This window comes from Xenopus laevis, chromosome 6L, assembly GCF_017654675.1.
Source record: "Xenopus laevis strain J_2021 chromosome 6L, Xenopus_laevis_v10.1, whole genome shotgun sequence".
NCBI classification, from domain to species: Eukaryota; Metazoa; Chordata; class Amphibia; order Anura; family Pipidae; genus Xenopus; species Xenopus laevis.
Window position 1 is genome coordinate 92,420,689 of NC_054381.1, and position 19,036 is coordinate 92,439,724.

The 19,036-nt window shown below is 36.9% G+C and overlaps 1 protein-coding gene across 6 annotated transcripts in view; it reads left to right on the forward strand.

Annotated features, from left to right (window-relative positions):
* The window catches only part of XB5835883.L (uncharacterized XB5835883 L homeolog), a 21,364-nt gene extending 3,272 nt beyond the window's left edge, over positions 1-18,092 (forward strand). For 5 of the 6 annotated variants that reach the window (XM_018266670.2, XM_018266669.2, XM_018266671.2 and 2 more), the window contains 11 exons: positions 2,065-2,155; positions 2,352-2,431; positions 4,882-4,926; positions 5,933-5,988; positions 7,639-7,793; positions 8,428-8,524; positions 10,112-10,189; positions 12,060-12,179; positions 12,689-13,707; positions 14,960-15,039; positions 17,740-18,092. In XM_018266670.2, the coding sequence (XP_018122159.1) occupies positions 2,065-2,155; positions 2,352-2,431; positions 4,882-4,926; positions 5,933-5,988; positions 7,639-7,793; positions 8,428-8,524; positions 10,112-10,189; positions 12,060-12,179; positions 12,689-13,707; positions 14,960-15,039; positions 17,740-17,806 (1,888 nt within the window). In that variant the 3' untranslated portion in view covers positions 17,807-18,092. 6 annotated transcript variants of the gene reach the window in all.
* Positions 18,093-19,036: the final 944 nt, after the last annotated feature.

Consider the following 19,036-nt stretch of genomic DNA (forward strand, 5'->3'; position numbering starts at 1 on the left):
AGTGTTGCAGTTCACGTAAAAATGACATTTTGTATTCCAATTTCCTCTCTTTAGCTCACTGATATCACTTTCTGTGTCACCCTTTCTCGTTCTTTCTACTCCCCTTCTTTTAAAATGTATATTCTAAAAAGTGTATTATTTTTGTAGTGTGGCATAGAGCTGCTTTTATGTTGCTTCACATAGATACCCCTATGAACTTTACAGCTTCCTTTTAAAACTACCCTTACCTGTACCACATGTGGAGCCTCTCTTCACTTGTCTCTGGTATTCTGCATGTTCACAGTGCCACCTAACTGTGTAGTACACTGCACTTTCTAACAGCAAACTTCTGCCTTCCATGAGAAGCAGGATAAAAATGCTGGACCACGAGCTGAATAAAATAGAGCAATATACTTTCTCTGCTTTATTTCCCCCTTATTCTATCTACATAATTCTTTATTTTCTTAATACTAAACCTTCTTCTGCTCCCACATCCCACTTCTATGATGTAACATACTCTGTCCTTCTCACCAAGCCAGTTCATTTTTTTTGTTGACATCCCTATCCCTCTGTCCACCCTACTCCTTGTTAATTTGAAACTTGTTAATTCAGACAACCCCTTTAAATGAGCAATATTCTGTTAATCTTTGTGCTATTAGTGGTGCAGGATAACATCAGGTGGAGTCCCTGGGCCATCTTTCCTCTTTATAGTGTTTTATAGGGGTTGTTCATAGGGAAGGGGCGAATTTGACCCGTTTCATTTCGCCAAAAATTTGCAGACGGCGAAATGTTGCCGACTCCCATTAAAGCCTATGGTTGTTATAAAATTTGTAAATAACATTTTTTTTTTTTCAATTGTTTTTGTCGCACGACACCATATAAGTCTATGGGTGTCATTTCCGCGTCAAAACAAGGCGAAAAAATTCGCCCATCCCTAGTTGTTCACCTTTGAGTTAACTTTTAGTATGATGCAGATTGTAATATTATGAGTTAGGCAAGGAGTTGCGCACACACACACCTGGCCCCTCCATTAATTACGTACGGTGCCTGGGGTATAGGAGGATGGCCCCTCCACAATTCAATGAGCAAAGGTAACTCCAGCACACGTAGCTTGCTCAAGGGATTCCTTCTGTGTTTAATGTCAATCCCCGAAACGTTGTTATTGTTGGATTGACATTAAACACGGGAGGAATCCCTTGAGCAAGTTACGTGTGCTTGAGTTATTTTTGATCACGATATTATGAGACAATTTGCAATTAGATTTAATTTTTTATTATTTGTGGTTTTTGAGTTATTTTGGGGTTTTTTTCAGCAGCTCTCCAGTTTGCAGTTTAAGCAATCTGGTTGCTAGGGTCCGAATTATCCTAGCAACCATGCAATGATTTGAATAAGAGACTGCGATATGAATAGGCGAGGGACTGAATAGAAAGATGAGTATCAATAACAATAAATGTGTAGCTTTATAGAGAATATGTTTTTAGATGGGATCAGTGACCCTTGTTTTAAAGCTGGAAAGAGCCAGAAGAAAAATGCAAACAATTAAAAAATAAATATGAAGACCAATTGAAAAGCTGCTTAGAATTCTATAACATACTAAGGGGCAGATTTATCAAAGGTCGAAGTGAACATTCGAATTTCAAGCTAATTTTTGTGTACTTCGACTAGGGAATAGTCCAAATTCGATTCAAATTTGGAAAAAATCAAAAATTTTAATTTTGAAATTTCTCATTTACTGTCTCTTTAAAAATTCAACTTCGACCATTCACCATCTAAAACCTGCCAAATTGCCGTTTTAGCCTATGGGGGACCTCCTAGAACCCATTTGAGTCAATTGGTGGACTTTGAAAAATCAAATTATTTGGGGGGAAAAACAATTCGAATTCAATCGAAAACAGACCTATTGGATCGAAAACTGACCTATTTGGCCAAAAAAACTTTGATTTAATTTCGGTTGGTCTTTTTGAATTCAAATTTCGATGTTTTTCAAATTCGAAATTCGACCCTTGATAAATCTGCCCCTATAAGTTAACTTAAAGGTGAACCACCCCTTTTAGCTAAGAACAAAATTGTTTCTTCTATCTTTAGAGAGGATGAGCACTTCACATTGGGTGACATCAAGAACAAAATTATCATCCTGAAGAATTATAATGTTGTTTTTACTGCAGTGGAAGACCTAGTAAGTGCTTTTATTTGTAGGACTGTATTTAATATAATTGTTAACATAATTATTTGACACTGATTCTCGTATACACTTCTTTTTTACTTCTACAGAAGTTTTTTTTATTTTCTTGTTTCTATGATATTAACTGGTGATTTTTATTTGTTAAAATTCCCAATGTATCCACGAATATAATTTACATCTTTTGTTTCAGAACAGTTGTGAATTCTCCATAACTGTTCACCATTTCAGTATATTGCCGATGGAAACAAATAGTGTAGATCTGTTGAACTGGTAAGTGTTTTGGTAATTTATTGTAATTTTTCTTATTTACATTATCCTGTCTAAGAAGTGTCTTTAAAAAGAGTTGCGATAACAAATAGAGGTAAAGATTCTATGACCAATTGTTGTCGGGTCGGCTGTGCATTTGCTCTGTATTTGCCATGGAACGCATGAAGCCGCATGAATATTTTAAAAAACCCCAAACATGGCTTTGAATTCTATAACAACATAATTTGTTTATTTATAAGTGCAAGTAAACATCACAGAATTGCTTTAAATTTTCTTCACATTTAAGCATTGTTCATAAAGGTACATGTTCCTTGTACCTACTACCAACTTGCTGGTTTGGAGTGTTTAGATGAATTGCATGCAGGGTTTAGATGAATTGCATGCAAAGTACAAGTCTTAGGGTAGAACTACACGGACGACTTTCAAGTGATTTCAGCGGATCCGACGGTAGAACTACACGGACAACTGGCGCCAAAATGCAGGCGTCAAGTTGGATGCGACGGAAAGTAAGGTAAGCACTACAAATGTTGGATGGTGTTGCAGCGTTCATCCGATGCAACACGACTGACGCTGCGTCTGCATCCAACAGTTGTGTCGCGTCAGATGAACCCGCGTCACCATCCAACATTTGTAGTGCTTACCTTACTTTCCGTCGCATCCGACTTGACGCCTGCGTTTTGGCGCCAGTTGTCCGTGTAGTTCTACCCTAAGACTAGGACTGTGTACTTCACCCACACATCACAAAGTCCTCTCGACTTCAGCAGAAAAGTGTTTAACTCAACAAGCTTGTGATGGTGAAGAAGAGCTGGGCAGCAGGGAAAACCAGCCTGGGGAGAACACTGGCTACATTGGAGGCAAAAGGCATGGCAGTCTTCATCAGTGTGCAATTCTTTATTCATTTTTGAAAACTTTATATTTTTTTGTTAAAAGTTTTTATTGTTTCTTAGACAACAAACATAAGCAATATGATTGTAAACTAGGGATGCACCGAATCCCCTATTTTCGATTCGGCCCAACCCCCGAATCCTTTACGAAAGATTCAGCTGAATACCGAACGAATCCAAACTCTAATTTGCATATGCAAATTAGGGATGGGAAGGGGAAAACATTTTTACTCTCTTGTTTTCTGAGAAAAAGTCACGTGAATTCCCTCCCCGTCCCTAATTTACATATCCAAATTGGATTCGGTTCGGCTGGGCACAAGGATTCGGTCGAATCCTGCTGAAAAAGGCTGAATCCCGAACCGAATCCTGGATTCGGTGCATCCCTATTGTAAACGGTATTGTGAGGGGATTTATTGTGCTTGTAAAATTGTTGGCCATTTGTGATTTAATGCATTTTGTAGGGCATTTTCAAATGGATTTCCTCCCTTGTTCTTCAGCTAGCATCGCCACAGACTACTATGCACAGAGCAGGAATGTTAGCTATACCTAAGAATTGGGAACTGAACTGACTGTGGTAGTAGTAGTAGTAGACCTTTTAATTATTATTGTTATGGTGCAGACATCCAGTAAAAATATTATATTAGTAGATAATTCATATTAAACTTTTTATATATTCTCATACACCACGGGGCACATTTACTAAGCTTGAGTGAAGGATTCAAAGTAAAAAAACTTTTTTTAAAACTTCAACCATCGAATAGGCTACTACGACCTTCGACTACGACATCGTTTCGAACGATTTGAACTAAAAATCGTTCGACTATTCGACCATTCGATAGTCGAAGTACTGTCTCTTTAAAAAAAACTTTGACTACATACTTCGGTAGTACCTCGGTAGGTTTAAACTACCGAAGTATGTAGTCGAAGTTTAGTAGGATTTGCCCAAAATCCTTCAACTTCGATATTCGAAGTTGAAGGATTTTACTTCGAGGGTCGAATTCGAGGGTTTATTAGCCCTCGATATTCGACCCTTAGTAAATGTGCCCCCACATGTGTTTTTGTATTTTAATAAGATACTCAGGGATAGACGTTAAATCCTGCATCTTTGCTTATTAACTTGCATTGCTTCCCATTTGTCTCAGGGCTAGATGGTGGGAGGTACTGTAAATATCCAGAAGGGCTTAATGATTACTTGAGACAGGATACATTGCGTTTCTTGACTATGACTGTTTGCTTTTTTTCTTAAATGATATCATATTTAGTTAATACTATAAACTGACATTCCTATTTCAATATACATTCCAATTTCAATATACATAAAAACATGTAGACAAGGTTTTAACCTGGTAAACACATTAATTAATTTAAATGGAAGCATTAAAATGTCAGTAGTTATGGTTACAAAATTACCTGTATTATTAACCCTTATTTGTTCTTTGTGGGCATTGATTGATGGTCAGTGACAAAATAGTTAAAGCATTAATATTGGTTTGATGAGGAAATACACGTTTATAATCTCCATTTCAAAAAAATTGCACATAAATAAGGTAGCACGTTGTACCATTTCAGCAACATGAACCCTGCAGTGAGAAGGAAGATCAAAGAACTATGGCAGTGAGTTGAAACTTTGTTTCTATATAGAGTGTTGTATAGAAGAGACTTGTCTGTCCATTATAAATATGTCTGATTCAGTATTTTTGCTACAAGATTGGCATTAGTTCAGCTTTCAGTTTTAGGGGCCGATTTATCAAGAAGTGAGATTAGAAAAACTCACCTACTTTCTATTCAATCCTATGGGGTTTTTAGAATCATATCATACCTCCCAACTGTCCCTTTTTCGGAGGGACAGTCCCTCTTTTGACAGCTCAACCCGCAGTCCCTCATTTGTACTGGAAAGTCCCTCCGCGCTACATGCGGAAAAAAATTTTTGTCCCTCTTTTTACTTCCAAAATGTTGGGAGCTATGTCATATTTATCAATGAGTGAAAGTTAGAGTTCACCATTTGATAAATGCAATTCTAAAAATCCCATAGGAATGAATAGCATCAATAGCATAGTGTGTCTGTTTTTCTGTGGTGAGCTCTAATCTCACATTTTGATATATCTACCCCTAAAATTTAGGGCTGAACTAAATCTGTCCCTTAGTCTTGCATAAGCTGCCAATGACATTCAGGCTAAAACCTTTATCTAGATCATTAAGGGACCATGCAAGGAGCATTGTGTCTGCACTACACATTGCTACTGAGCTTAGGAACCAACTCCCAATATACTCAATAATGTCACAATATAAGGCTTATTAGTAAATAATTATTGGTACATGGCAGCTCTGAAACCAGCACATGATCTGTGACAACCCCCAAGCTTAGCTTCTCAACAGCTGCTCAGAGCCCACCATGCATGTATTAGTCACAGATACTTCTAACAAACATACACATTTTGAGGCCAGGGCACACAACAAATTGTGCGCACAAAGAATTTTGTGTGAAAACACAAAATTTTGTACTTTCACACAAAATTCTTTGTGCGCACAATTTGATAAATAAAAAAAAATAATTATTTGATAAATTCTTTCATTTTGTATTTTAGCTATTCTTCCCCTTTAAATTAAATTTTCATTTCAGAAATTACACGGCAGAACAGGCTATGAATGCATCATCAGCTGATATGAGTTTATCAGGTATGGTGCCTGCTCACGGGCTTTAATTCTTTCTCACACTATTAGCTGTGTTTTTACATCTGCACATTCTCCAAGAAAACACCTAAATCTGAGGATTGGACAAATCTTTTACAAAGCATACTGCTGAAAATCTCCTTGAATCTCCTTGAATTCTCATTTTTCTGATTAACATTTTGAACTGTTATTTTTTGTCTGTTTACAAAACCGAGGAATCGGTTATTCTCAGGAACCAGTTTTCATTTCAAATAGACCCTATTTTAAAGAGGTAATTCACGTTTAAGTTTACTTTTAGTATATAAGCAACGTTTCAATTGGTCTTCATTATTTATTTTATATAGTTTTTGAATTATTTGCCTTCTTCTGACTCTTTTCAGCTTTCAAATGAGGGTCACTGACCCCATCTAAAAAACAAATGTATACAAATGTATTGTTATTGTTATTTTTGTATTAGTCATATTTCTGTTCAGACTCTTTCCTATTCATAATCCAGGGTAATTTGGACACTAGCAACCAGATTGATAGAATTGCAAACTGAAAAGCTGCTGAATAAAAAACACAAATATTAAAACATTAAAACCAATAGCAAATTTTCTCAGTATGTCAATCTCAACATCATACTAAAAGTTCATCTGAAGGTGATATAACTATTGATGGCTGGTGAGGAGGAAGCTCATAAGAGACTAGAATGTATGAAAGTAAACAAAGGTCCAGGACCATATGATAATCACTCAAGGGTACTAAAAGGGCTAAGGTCTGTAACTGCCCAGCAACTTTACTGCATTTTCTAGGATTCTTTGATGTCTGACTTGGTACAGAGTGTTTGGAAAATTGCTAATGTGGTGCCACTATTCAAAAAGGGACCCTACTCCCTAAACCAGGGATCCCCAACCCTTTGAACCCGTGAGCAACATTCAGAAATAAAAGTAGTTGGGGAGCAACATTAGTATGAAGAATGTTCTTGGGTGCCAAATAAGGGCTGTGATTGGTCATTTGGTAGCCCCTATGTGGATTGTCAGCCTACATTGAGACGCTGTTTGGCAGTGCACCTGGTTTTTATACAACCAAAACTTGCCTCCATGCCTGGAATTCAAAAATAAGCACCTGCCTTGAGGCCACTGGGAGCAACATCCAAGGGGTTGGAGAGCAACATGTTGCTCACGAGCTACTGGTTGGGGATCACTGCCTAAACTATAGGTTTGTTAGTATGACATTGGTGGTAGGAATGCTTTTGAAGAGGGTAATAAGGCATAAGACACTGGCATACATTTCAGTTCCAAAATTCTGTGGTACAGTTGTTTTCAGACAGTAATTGTCCTAATTCACATATAGAAATGTAAACTTTTCAGAAAATCTCCGCTTTATGTTCTCTAATATAAATATTCATACATGATTCCATTAATAAGTCTTCATGTTTTATGTAGAGATCCTTAAAAATTGCCATGTAAGGGAAAAGCAACAAGGAAGCTCCCACTAATTACAAATAATGCAAAGGAATGTAATGCGTACTATAAATATGCCATAATACTGCCAGTTCAAATGACGAGGAAACCAAAATAATGAATTAGGTAGTTGCAATATTATATATAGGTAGTTTACTACAAGCATATTCTTCACCATTATTATCCTACTTATTTTCTCTGTTTACAACAGAAATATCTCTTACTCAGCTACTGAATATTGCATGTGAAGAAAGGCTCAGTGCTTTAAAGTCACTTGCAGAGCAGTGCCTCGATATTGACCAACCTTCTAACCAGGATACCCCACAAGCCATGACTAGGTGGGGAGAGGAAATAAGGAAAAACACGGTAAGAACCCATCTTAATAAGGCACAACATTTAGGGGGTTATTTATCAAAGTTTTTTATAACTTGAATGAACTCACAACTTGAATGGTTTCTTAAGAAAATTCTTGAATGGAAAAATTTGATTCTGCGAGTTTGAGTTGTGAAACCCAAAAACTCAAATAGATCGTGTTTTTGGCAAAAAAAACTCTAATCGTTTGAATTGATCAGGCTATTAACATCTTCAGATGGTTCAAGGGACCTCTGCCATTGACTTCTACATGACCTCAACAGGTATTTTTGGATTCGTGCTGTTTCCAGGGTCGGGTTAAAATAAATCTCAAAAAATTAAAAAAAAAAAATTTTTTACCCGAAAACACAACTTGAACCTTAATAAATAACCCCCTTATTTTTTAAATGCAGTATTTTTCACATTGTGAACTGGTGTTACATGAGCTGGTTTTAATTCATTCATGCTTTCCTCTCCTTCATGTATCATGTGAAACCATCTGGTATTCATTTCATTTCTGTTGATGCATAAATTCAAGATGGAGCGTTTGTATCTATAGTCATGCTAAATATGCATTTCTGATTATTTAAATAATAAAAACTATAAGAAAACATACAGTGTATTTATAGATTATGGCATTTTTTTACAGGATGCTAATAAGTTTAATATCCCTTTGGATTTACTCCTTATTTCACCAGATGAGGAAGCTGCTTTGGAACAGATTACAGGTGCTACAGTGCAACATTGTGAGTGCGGAAATTTGCTAACAATGTATTTAATTTAAAATGTTTAGATGGCTTTAACGTTAATCTCTGTGTTTTCAGATTCAGTTTACAAATAGATCGATCACCTTGTTGGTAAACTACATATCGATACCTTTTTTTAAAGAACAAAATTGATTAAAGGTCGCCATACACAGGCCGATAAATGCTTCCTTCTGGTCTAAAGGTGGCCATAAACAAGGTCGCCAAACAAGTGGATCTTTACCCAATTTGCCCACCAAAGGCAGTGTGAAATTGGTTTAATCCCTAGAACCAAACGATCAGATTACAACGAAGAAACAGGGCTCAGACGGGAGGAGGACCGCATCAACAAGCCAATTTTTGGCCTGATATTGATCAGGGAGACCCGTCAGAACTCCAAGTACACGGGCAGATAAGACGCCGATTTGGTCTAAAGGGACAATATCGCCAGATTTAATCTGCCCGTGTATGGCCACCTTAAATCAGCATTTTAATGGCCCGTGCGGATCTGACATTATGTCCATCTTAATTCCTTATACCAATTAAGATGCAAATATATGCCTACCCTGGCTCTCTAGGAAAGGGGTGTAAACCACAACGTACAGATTCTCCCCACTGAATCCTCAGCTTCTTTAAGGCACACCTCCAAAACTTTTAATTAGTATTAATTAAATTAATACTATATAACTTTTTTTTAATAAGGCATAATCAGTTCATATGATTATTACCAACAATTCAGTCAAGGTAAAAAACAAATAAAAACAAATAATTCCTGTGACATTAAAAAGTGTCCCAATTAATAACCGCATAATAAACGCATCCAATTAGCAGCAATTAGTCGAGATCAACAAAAATGGGTTTTGAGTACACTTTGTCCTAGTTTGTTTCAGTTTTGCTTGAGTACTTTGGCAGCAGTGACAGTCTATGATGCTCAGCACTGCGCTACTCACTGTGACTGGGTTAGTGTCTGATAAGTATTGCTATTTTGATCAATTAATTGGGATACTAATTATTATTTATTTTTTAATGTGACAGGTTATTACAGGTATGGGATCCAGAAACCTGTTATCAAGAAAGCTCCGACTTACAGAAAGTATCCCATAGACTCAATTTTAAACAAATAATCCACATTTTTAAAAATTATTTCCTCTAATAATAAAACAGTACCATGTACTTGATTCCAACTAATATATTATTAATCCTTATTGGAAGAAAAACCCGCCTTGTGGGTTTGTTTAATGATTACATAATTTTCTAGTAGACTTAATGTATGAAGGTTGAAATTACAGAAAGATCCGTTATCCGGAAAACCCCAGGTCCCAAGCATTCTGGATAACAAGTCCCATGCCTGTGTCTGTTTTTTTTTATTGTTTATTTGTTTTTTGCTGAATGAATTGTTGGTAATAATCATATAATTCATTATGCCTTAGTAAGATGATAGGAGCCTAGGAAATTTCTTATGGTTTTAAAAATATTTGTATTGTAGACTGGCTAGCCACAGGGTACTAAGCAGAATTATTTGAATTTATATAACATGTTTTAAATGCTGTGCAAGCGTGATGGCAAATATGTGATCTATTTAATTTTCAGCATCCTGTAATGATACTTATGTGTCCAGTGAAATGGATGATGCCATAGCTGAGCATCATAGTGAAAAAGAGCCTTCCTGTAAGTATTTTGTAATGACCTAGGATTATGACAAAGGGCATAAAGCCTTCTCATTTTTTTGTTAGCAATTCTCATAATTCGAGAATAATAATGAATATATAGATCTGTGCCTGTAAATGTAGGATGTTTCAGAGACTTTAATGTTGTTATAGTCGAGATCCATTTATTTTTTGTGTTTCCATTTCATTTTACTATTTTTTGACTTTCTATATTTTTTTTAATGCTTTATTTTAGTTTGTATAATACAGCCCGAATAGATAAATAAGTCCCAAATAGCCATAAACTAGTACTTTGCCTTACAGAAGATACAGTATATTCTCAAAGATAAAAGCTGTAAGGTAAGGGGTATCCAATTTCTGGTTGTATTAAATGAAATTGGCTACAGTTCACATCAAAGGTCTTGGTAACAGGATATAGTAAGCCGATGGCTTTCAAATTGGGCTATTTGTGCTGTAAGAACAGAACATCTCATTTGACAGTATATTAGACAGGGTTAGGCAGTAATGGTAAAATTAACCTTTATACAGAGCTCAGCCCTTTGAACCAACTAGTTCATTATATGGGTACAGTATTTGGGTACATATTCTTATTCATAGATACCTTGTACTTAATGTTGACTAAACCCATTTTGATGGCACAACCATTAAACTGGGTTTACACGTTTGTGTTGATTTTGGGCATGGTTCTCTGAAATGTCACTTATCCAGATGATAGATATGGATACTTTTCTATTCCCTCAATATCTATACCGCATTGGTCTAATATTACATATTTCTAACAAAATATACAAATAAAACTGAGAAGATCAGTGTGTAGAAGATAGTGTTTGTTTATTTCTCTATTGCATATGACCTCTGCTGATTTTATTTGTTTTGGCATCACATCTCAACAACACACAGCAGCTTAGGGGATAAAACTTTCCCCTGTGGGTAGTACATTTGTATTGTAATTATTAGATGTTCCCTAGCTACATGAAGTTTAACAAATACATTCTGGCTGACAGAATGCTTAATTCAACTCTGAACTTTTATCTCCTATTGACAGAAATGGATGGTAGGTTACATGAGGTGATAACAGCTCCTATGGTTGGTTCTTATGAGGAACTAGTGAGAAGCAGTACTTCAGTCAGAGTTGGAGTATCAGACAGGTCACAATGATCCAAATGATCCAAATGATCCAAAGTCAGTCACAAACTGTTTGATAGAGGCAGATGGAGTTAACACTGGCTCTTTTGCCTTTCTCCAGAGTTCACATTTTGGGTGATTTTGGGTATTGACTGGGTTACTGCCCAGGTACACATCTGCCCATTGTTTATAAATTAGACCCATATTTCTTCCTTTAAAATAGGATTGTCCAAATTAAGGACCAGGGCATTTAAACTAATGCTTGTGGTATTCAAACTGATTAAGTTTTCCATAGATTTTTTTAAAAATAAAATGGTCAATGTAATATGACTTGGCCTTTGACTTTGTATATCAATTAACTGGCCTACTTTTTTTAGATGATTTTTATTATATAGATTTGTGGACATGTTAACATTTTTAAATTGCCCTTATTAAGCCCCCTCACTCAGGCCACAAAGGCCCGGGCCTAGGGCCGCAAACTTTTAGGGGCAGCACACCGCCCAGCCACATCCCTAAATACTCAAAGTTGCCAGCACTGGGACCATGTGGCCTTGGGGCACTGCTTCTCGAAATCGGGCCCTTCCCTCACCCGGTCACTTGTAGTATCAGATCCATGGCCTGCTGTCTGCAATTAGCAACTGAAACCTAACTTGCCTGCTCCATTGCAGTGCATAGAATCATCACCCGAAGGCATGTAGGGATTTATGTGTTCTGTCATATTTTCTGATGATGCATTTTTGTTTCAGCTCCCTCATATAGCACTGCATTGTCAACTCAAAGTGATGACTACTTTGATGATGTTCCTGCAACTCAGTCTGTGAATCCTTGGAACAAATTGCAGCCACTTAGCCTCACTTTGAGCTCTGGTGAGCACCTGCATTTTACATCATTGCATCCAACATAGGATTCTGAAGTTATAGTATAGTAAGGTTCATTTATGACCAAGTTTTTGCCCAGTGGGTTGTGTCCCGAGGTGCAGGTCCCTGTTTGGATTAGATCCCTGTTTCTCACCAGTTAAGTACAAGTACTCTGGGCTAGCACAGGGATCTCCACCTTTGTTGTTGCTGAATTGCAACTGCTATCATCATGCCATAAAGCATTTGCTGTAAGCTGTAGTTCAGAAACAGGAGAAGTATCATATCGATATTTACCCAAACATGGTGTGGATATGTAGATATGGAAGGTAGACAATGCAGCTTCTGTATGATACTAATTTAATGGAATGGGCACTGTGAGTAGACATTTACAAAGTGACTTACTTTGGTTTCTCAAATACATTTCACAGACACTTTTCAGTGGTAATTCATCTTTATATTTTACATTTCATAAACATTCATTTTGTCCTTTGAGACCATATCTTTCTTTACTACCTTAGTTTCCCAGGCAAAAGCCTCTTCCTCTGAAGCCCAGCAAAATACAGATGAAGATACACTTGAAGATTCAGAGAGTGGAGAGTCAATTGCACAAACTTTACTAGGGCCTTCAGTTCGAGGATCATCTGGAAGCCAGCAGGAGAGTTCTCCTCTCATTTTTTCAGACAGAATGTGCAGACGAGAGGCAATTGAAGAATCCAGTGATATACATGAAACGGTCACAACTCAAAGGCAGAATGTTAGTAGCAACTCTGGCTTGACCAGTGGCCAAAGAAAAGTTAATTCAGATAGGACCACAAGCCCACCTCTATTGTTACCTCTTAACAGAATTTCCCTTAGTAGTATTGCTCCAATAAAGCGACAGAGCTCCCCTAAGAGGTTATGTTCAATTATATTATCTGATTCTGAAAGTGAGCCAAGTCACAGTAGCATGAAACCCCTGGTCTGTCCTGAGGAAACTGCAAAAAAACATGAAGACAAAAGGGAATGTTACCCTCTGAGAGGGAGGAAGGCTAAGAGGAAGACATTCTTTTCAGATTCTGACACATCACTTTCTGATGCAGAATCTCCCAATTTGGAATATGAGCCTGTGCAAAAAATGGAGCAGAACAAGTTTGAGAGCAATGTGTCTTTAGTAGGACAGGACTTGAATGTCCCAAAGTTAGTAGGAGAGGACTTGAATGTTCCAGATACACATAATGAAGCAGAAAAGGCTAGCAGTCATATGTTAGGGGGAAAAGACAGGGGAAATCATTGTTTGTTTATTGAGAAAAAGCAGTGCAAAGAAGAAGGGGCAATCAGACGTGTCTTAAATCCTAAATTGTGCACAAAAAAGAGCCCGAATAAAACGAAACACAGTTGGCAAAGTATAGAGAGCACCAGATCAAAAGGGGAAAATGCAAAAATAGAAAGTGCTAGAGCAAGTACTACCAAGCAGATAAATGCATCTGCAAAGAACCAAGCAAGGAACACCAGGAGTAAAGACATTCAACTTACCCTTGATTTCAGCAACACCAACATGGTAAGAAATTCTCTACACTCTCCATGTTCAAAATACTGGATTAATATGATTTGTTTTTGTGAATGTAGATTTTTATGAGTAATAGCAATGTGCTATGACTATCTTGCATACATTAAAGTGATACTGTCATGGGAAAAAAAAAATTCAGTGCAGATTATGTCTTCCTTAAGGGCAGTAGGGCTCAAGTGCCACTTTTCTATTAAAAATGCCCTGATCACACAAATTATTATGATATCACAGGGAGATGTAAAGTTAGTTTTTTTTTATCTGCTGTTCAAGTAATATGTATATTCATTACTAACCATATAGTCCAATTTAAGTCGGAGTGCAAACGTTACTGTGTTGAAGGGGTTAGTCACCTTTAAATTAACTTTTAGTATGATGTAGAGAGTGATATTCTGAGATAATTTATAAAACTTTTTCATTTTTTATTATCTGTGGTTTTTGTTACTTATCTTTTTATTTATCAGCTCTCCAGTTTGCAATTTTAGCAGTCTGGTTGATAGGGTCCAAATTACTTTAGCAACCATGTACTGATTTGAACAAGATTCTCGAATATGAATAGGAGAGGGCCTGAAGAGAAAGATGAGTAGTAAAAAGTAGCAATAACAATACATTTGTAGCCTTACAGAGCACTGGTTTTTAGATGGAGTCAGTGACCCCTATTTGAAAGCTGGAAGGAGTGAGAAGAAAAAGGCAAATCATTTTAAAACTATCAAAAAATAAATAATGAAAACCATTGACCGGTCTATAACATACTAAAAGTTAACTTAAAGGTGAACGACACCTTTATTTTTGATGCATCGGCTGCAACTACACCGGCAGCGAAAAGAACAATAGCGCTACTACTGCCTTTTCTGTAGGCGGCAGCAGCTCCAGGGTTTCTCTGCCTCAATTGGAGCAGCAGTACTTGATTTTGGAACAGAAGGCAGGAGGAAGGCAGCGACTGTAAGCACAAATATATGGAAGTGCAAAGAGCACATATAGGCACAAATATCTTTAATGAATGGGGTTTTACACATGTGACGTAACCACTTGTGTGTTGTTCTTGGGTATGCATTGAGCCCTTTTGTATTTATTTAGCAATATGCACAGAGTCAAACTGTTAAAATCAACCCCTTTATGGTAAATTAAATATATTGTACACCAAAACGTGTAGGGGTTATAGCTGAATATGTGACACTATTGCTGTACTAGAATTATTGTCCATGTGTTAATGATGTATAAGCTGACTTTTTTTCTGTTTGTCCAGGTACACTATGATGGCACCCCTTTCCAATATACATATACCACTCCTTCTGCAGAACTCTGTTCCTGTGTAGATACCATAAGGTTTGTGTTAAGCATAATTTTTCTTTGCTGAAATGCATGTTCGGTGTGACATTTTATATCAGAGTATATTCAGGCGCAAGTCTCCCGGTACATATTACGTAGCAATAGGCAACAAAACGAAGTGTATATAGAGGGAATAAAGCATACAGTGCTATCAATTAATATTGCACAATATAACACCAAATACTTGTCAAGTTTAAATCTTTTACTTACATTTTTACACTTAAAAAAGCAAAATAAGCAATAAACAGAGTAGAAAGGGTAGATATGTCACCGGCCATTAATCCCTAGTTTACACTGCAAAATGTTGTGTGCACTTTTTTTTGATAAGGAGAGAGTTACATTTTGAAATGAACTACGGTGCTTTTTCTGTACTTTATATATTCTGTTCTGCAAATTGGACTGTACCAGCTATTGTTCTGACTTGCTCTATAATTTATAACATGCGTTGGAACCAGACCTTTGAACAATGAGGAGGAGATGGAATAGCAACTAAATGGTCTGCAACTTGCTTCCATTCTGTGAAGAAACATAAGATTTACCATTATTAAAAATGATGATAATACAGTAGAAATCCCACTTTAACATACACAGATTATACGTAACTACTGGAAATTACTTTGTGTTTCTTATTTGGCCAAGATTTACTACATGTGACCCTAGCTATACAGTATTAAAAAAGGGAGGATGGATAGGACATATTATTATATAGTACTAGTAAAAATTGTACAGAGTGCCATGTTATTCTGACATGTGTATATATAATACTGTCAATTATTCACTGAAGGGTCCTCTCTATTATACATATAATAATATACATATAATAAGACAGACAGATCTAGATAGAGCATGGGGATACTTGATATGGTTGGCTAGCACTTATTCCTATGGTTTATGTTATAGAACCAAAACTTGTATCCGTTATTATCCATTATTTGCTGAAGATATGGTGCTATAATTAATTGTTCTGCATCGTATACACTATATAACCACACCAGCCCACCACTCTAGGCTGGTGCTCCTATCAGCAGAAAAGTGAAAATCATATCATACTTACCGAGATTTTCCTTTCCTGGACTGTAGCATGGCAGTGGGCATGGCTTGGATGCCCACTGCCATGTGAAGGAACAGGAAAACTGCACCGACCCAGGGTTCTGCCCAGCGATGGACGTCCTGCTTCTTCTTTCAGCATGTGTCTGCCCCAGGAAATTTGAAAAGCATAGAAGCAAGAAGAGGATCACTTTGTGGTGCTCTCTGGAAGAACCCTGGGTTGGTGCAGTTTTCTGCTGAACACCAGCCCAGAGTGTCTGTTAAGTAAATACAATCACTTGGGAGTGCCTAATGTTTGGCACCCCCAAGTATAAAATTACTTTCCTTCTCCTATATGCCATGATTGTTATGTTTAAGTTTATACTCTCTGTTCCCTTATAAACTGATTTTTAATTGAAATGTTTATTTTGTGGCCGATGTATTTTTAAAGGGATACTGTCATGGGAAAAAATTTTTTTCAAAATGAATCAGTTAATAGTGCGACTCCAGCAGACTTCTGCACTGAAATCCATTTCTCAAAAGAGCAAACAGATTTTTTTATATTCAGTCTTGAAATCTGACATGGGGCTAGACATATTGTCAATTTCCCAGCTGCCCCAAGTCACGTGACTTGTGCTCTGATAAACTTCAATCACTCTTTACTGCTGTACTGCAAAATGGAGTGATATCACCCCCTCCCTTCCCCCCCCCCAGCAGTCAAACAAAAGAACAATGGGAAGGTAACCAGATAACAGCTGCCTGGTAGATCTAAAGCTGGCCATAGATGTTGAGATTTTTAAAAGATCAGATCCTGATCGTGAGACCACGATCTTCTCAGAACGATCGTACGATCGTACGAATTTACCATCAACTAAAAAGACCAATTTACCAGGAAAACAAAGGGGAGCTGCCTGCTTGGTCCTGCAAACCTAGAGAGATTGCACTGGGACCGACAAAGATTTTTTGACCTGGCCGATCAATTTCCCGACAGATGTCGGCCGAAAAATCGTAAGATGTACGATCGTTCGAATACCACTAACCACACGATAATTGGTCGGGCTTCCCTAAAATCGGTCGTTCGGCAAGAAGAATCGTCGCTTCTATGGGGAGCTTAAGATTGGATTTCAGTGCAGAAGTCCGCTGGAGTCGCACTATTAACTGGTACGTTTCCGATGACAGGATCCCTTTAAGGGGCAGATTTATCAATTTTATGAAAATTCAAATTTGAAATTCGAATTTTCAAGTTTTTTTTATAGTCAAAACTGTCAAATTCGACTAGCGAGTTATTCAAATTCGATTCCAGTTTTTCAAAATATTTGATTTTTGAAATTTATCATACTCTGGTTCTTTAAGAACTCGAATTCGACTATTCGCCACCTAAAACCTGTTTAAGTCAATGGGAGATGTCCAGGGATCAATTTGGAGTTGTTTGCAGCCCTCCTGCAAACGAGTTTCAAATTTGATTTGAGTTTTTGGGTCAATCCTATTCACCTGAGTTTAAAAAAATTTGATTTTTATAATACATTTAGATTGTTTGAATTTCAAATTCATGGTAGTTTTAAAAAACTCACATGAATTTGAAATTCGACCCTTGATAAATGTCTAAGTTTTGAATAAGATATTGTGTTTGTGATATACTGATAGTTGTCTTTTGAATATTTTACCTTTCAGGCTTCCCGCAGACCTCTGTGAATGGGCAAGAAAGATTCTTTTGGAACCTGAGAAGCTGGTCTCTTGAATAGATTTCTTTCTGCAGTTAAACAGTATTTTCATGTTCTAATTACACTGTGTTACAAACAGTCCAGTGAGCAGATGCTCAGAGAAGCCATTCCTAGCTATGCAATCTGACAAGCTGATTGATCTTTGCTTTGCTCATTAGACTATGTAGAAGCACTAGTATAATGCTATTAACATGTTCTTGCCAGACCACAGAACACTGCAAAAAAATTTTTCTAATGCTGGTTGAATGTTATTGTTGTTTTGTTTTTTCATACACATCCAGATAGATGAAACATTTTCTTATAGAACGCATTCATTTGAATATGTCTTTTTCTTGTATAGGCTGTAAACAACTGCAATTACACGAAGCTAGAAATATTTATATTACATACTTTCAAACCATCACACACACTAAAGCTAATCCTAAAGGTGGTCATACATGGGCCGATAAAAGCTGCCAACAGACCAAGCTTATTAGCCGCTGTATGGGGCCCCCCGTTATAAACGTAGAGTCTGCTCAGTGATATGTGACCCGAAACTAAAAATATAGTTAGACTAAATAATAATTGTTTAGCCTAAAATAAAAGTACCTGTTGTCATGAATAAGATTAGATGATGTTGAGATTCCATGAGTGCTGTTATCTATTTTGTGTGTAATATAAAGCACTGCAGCACCTACTGTAACTCTCTCTATAGTAACATTTCAGTATGCAGTTCTGCCCTTAGCAATATCACAAAAGCAAATGGGGTCAGTGTCTGTACATTAACCAGGCAGAGTGCTTGAAGCCAGACATACAATACATAGCAAGGATAACAAGTACAAAGCAAATATTTCCCTGTAAATTCACTGCTAATTTGTTGCATAGCTGATACTATACATGATAGGTAATCCTACATATATATCTGTATCAGTTATTTCATAGGTTCAAGTATGAATGCATTTTTCCTTGATGATTACATTTACATTGTAAATGGTACTGCAGGCTCAAAACTGTTCATTTTAAATCGCCATGGGGTATATTTATCAAAGACTGAAGTTAATAGTGAAGTTCCGCCACTAGAGTGAAATTCCGCCACTCTCCATTCATTTCTATGGCATTTTTATAGGCGTATTTATCAAAGGGTGAACTTTCACTTCACCCATTGATAAATACGCCTTTCAAAATCCCATAGAAATGAATTGAGAGCTGCGGAATTTCACTCTAGTGGCGGAACTTCACTCTTTGATAAATTTACCCCCTTATGTAAA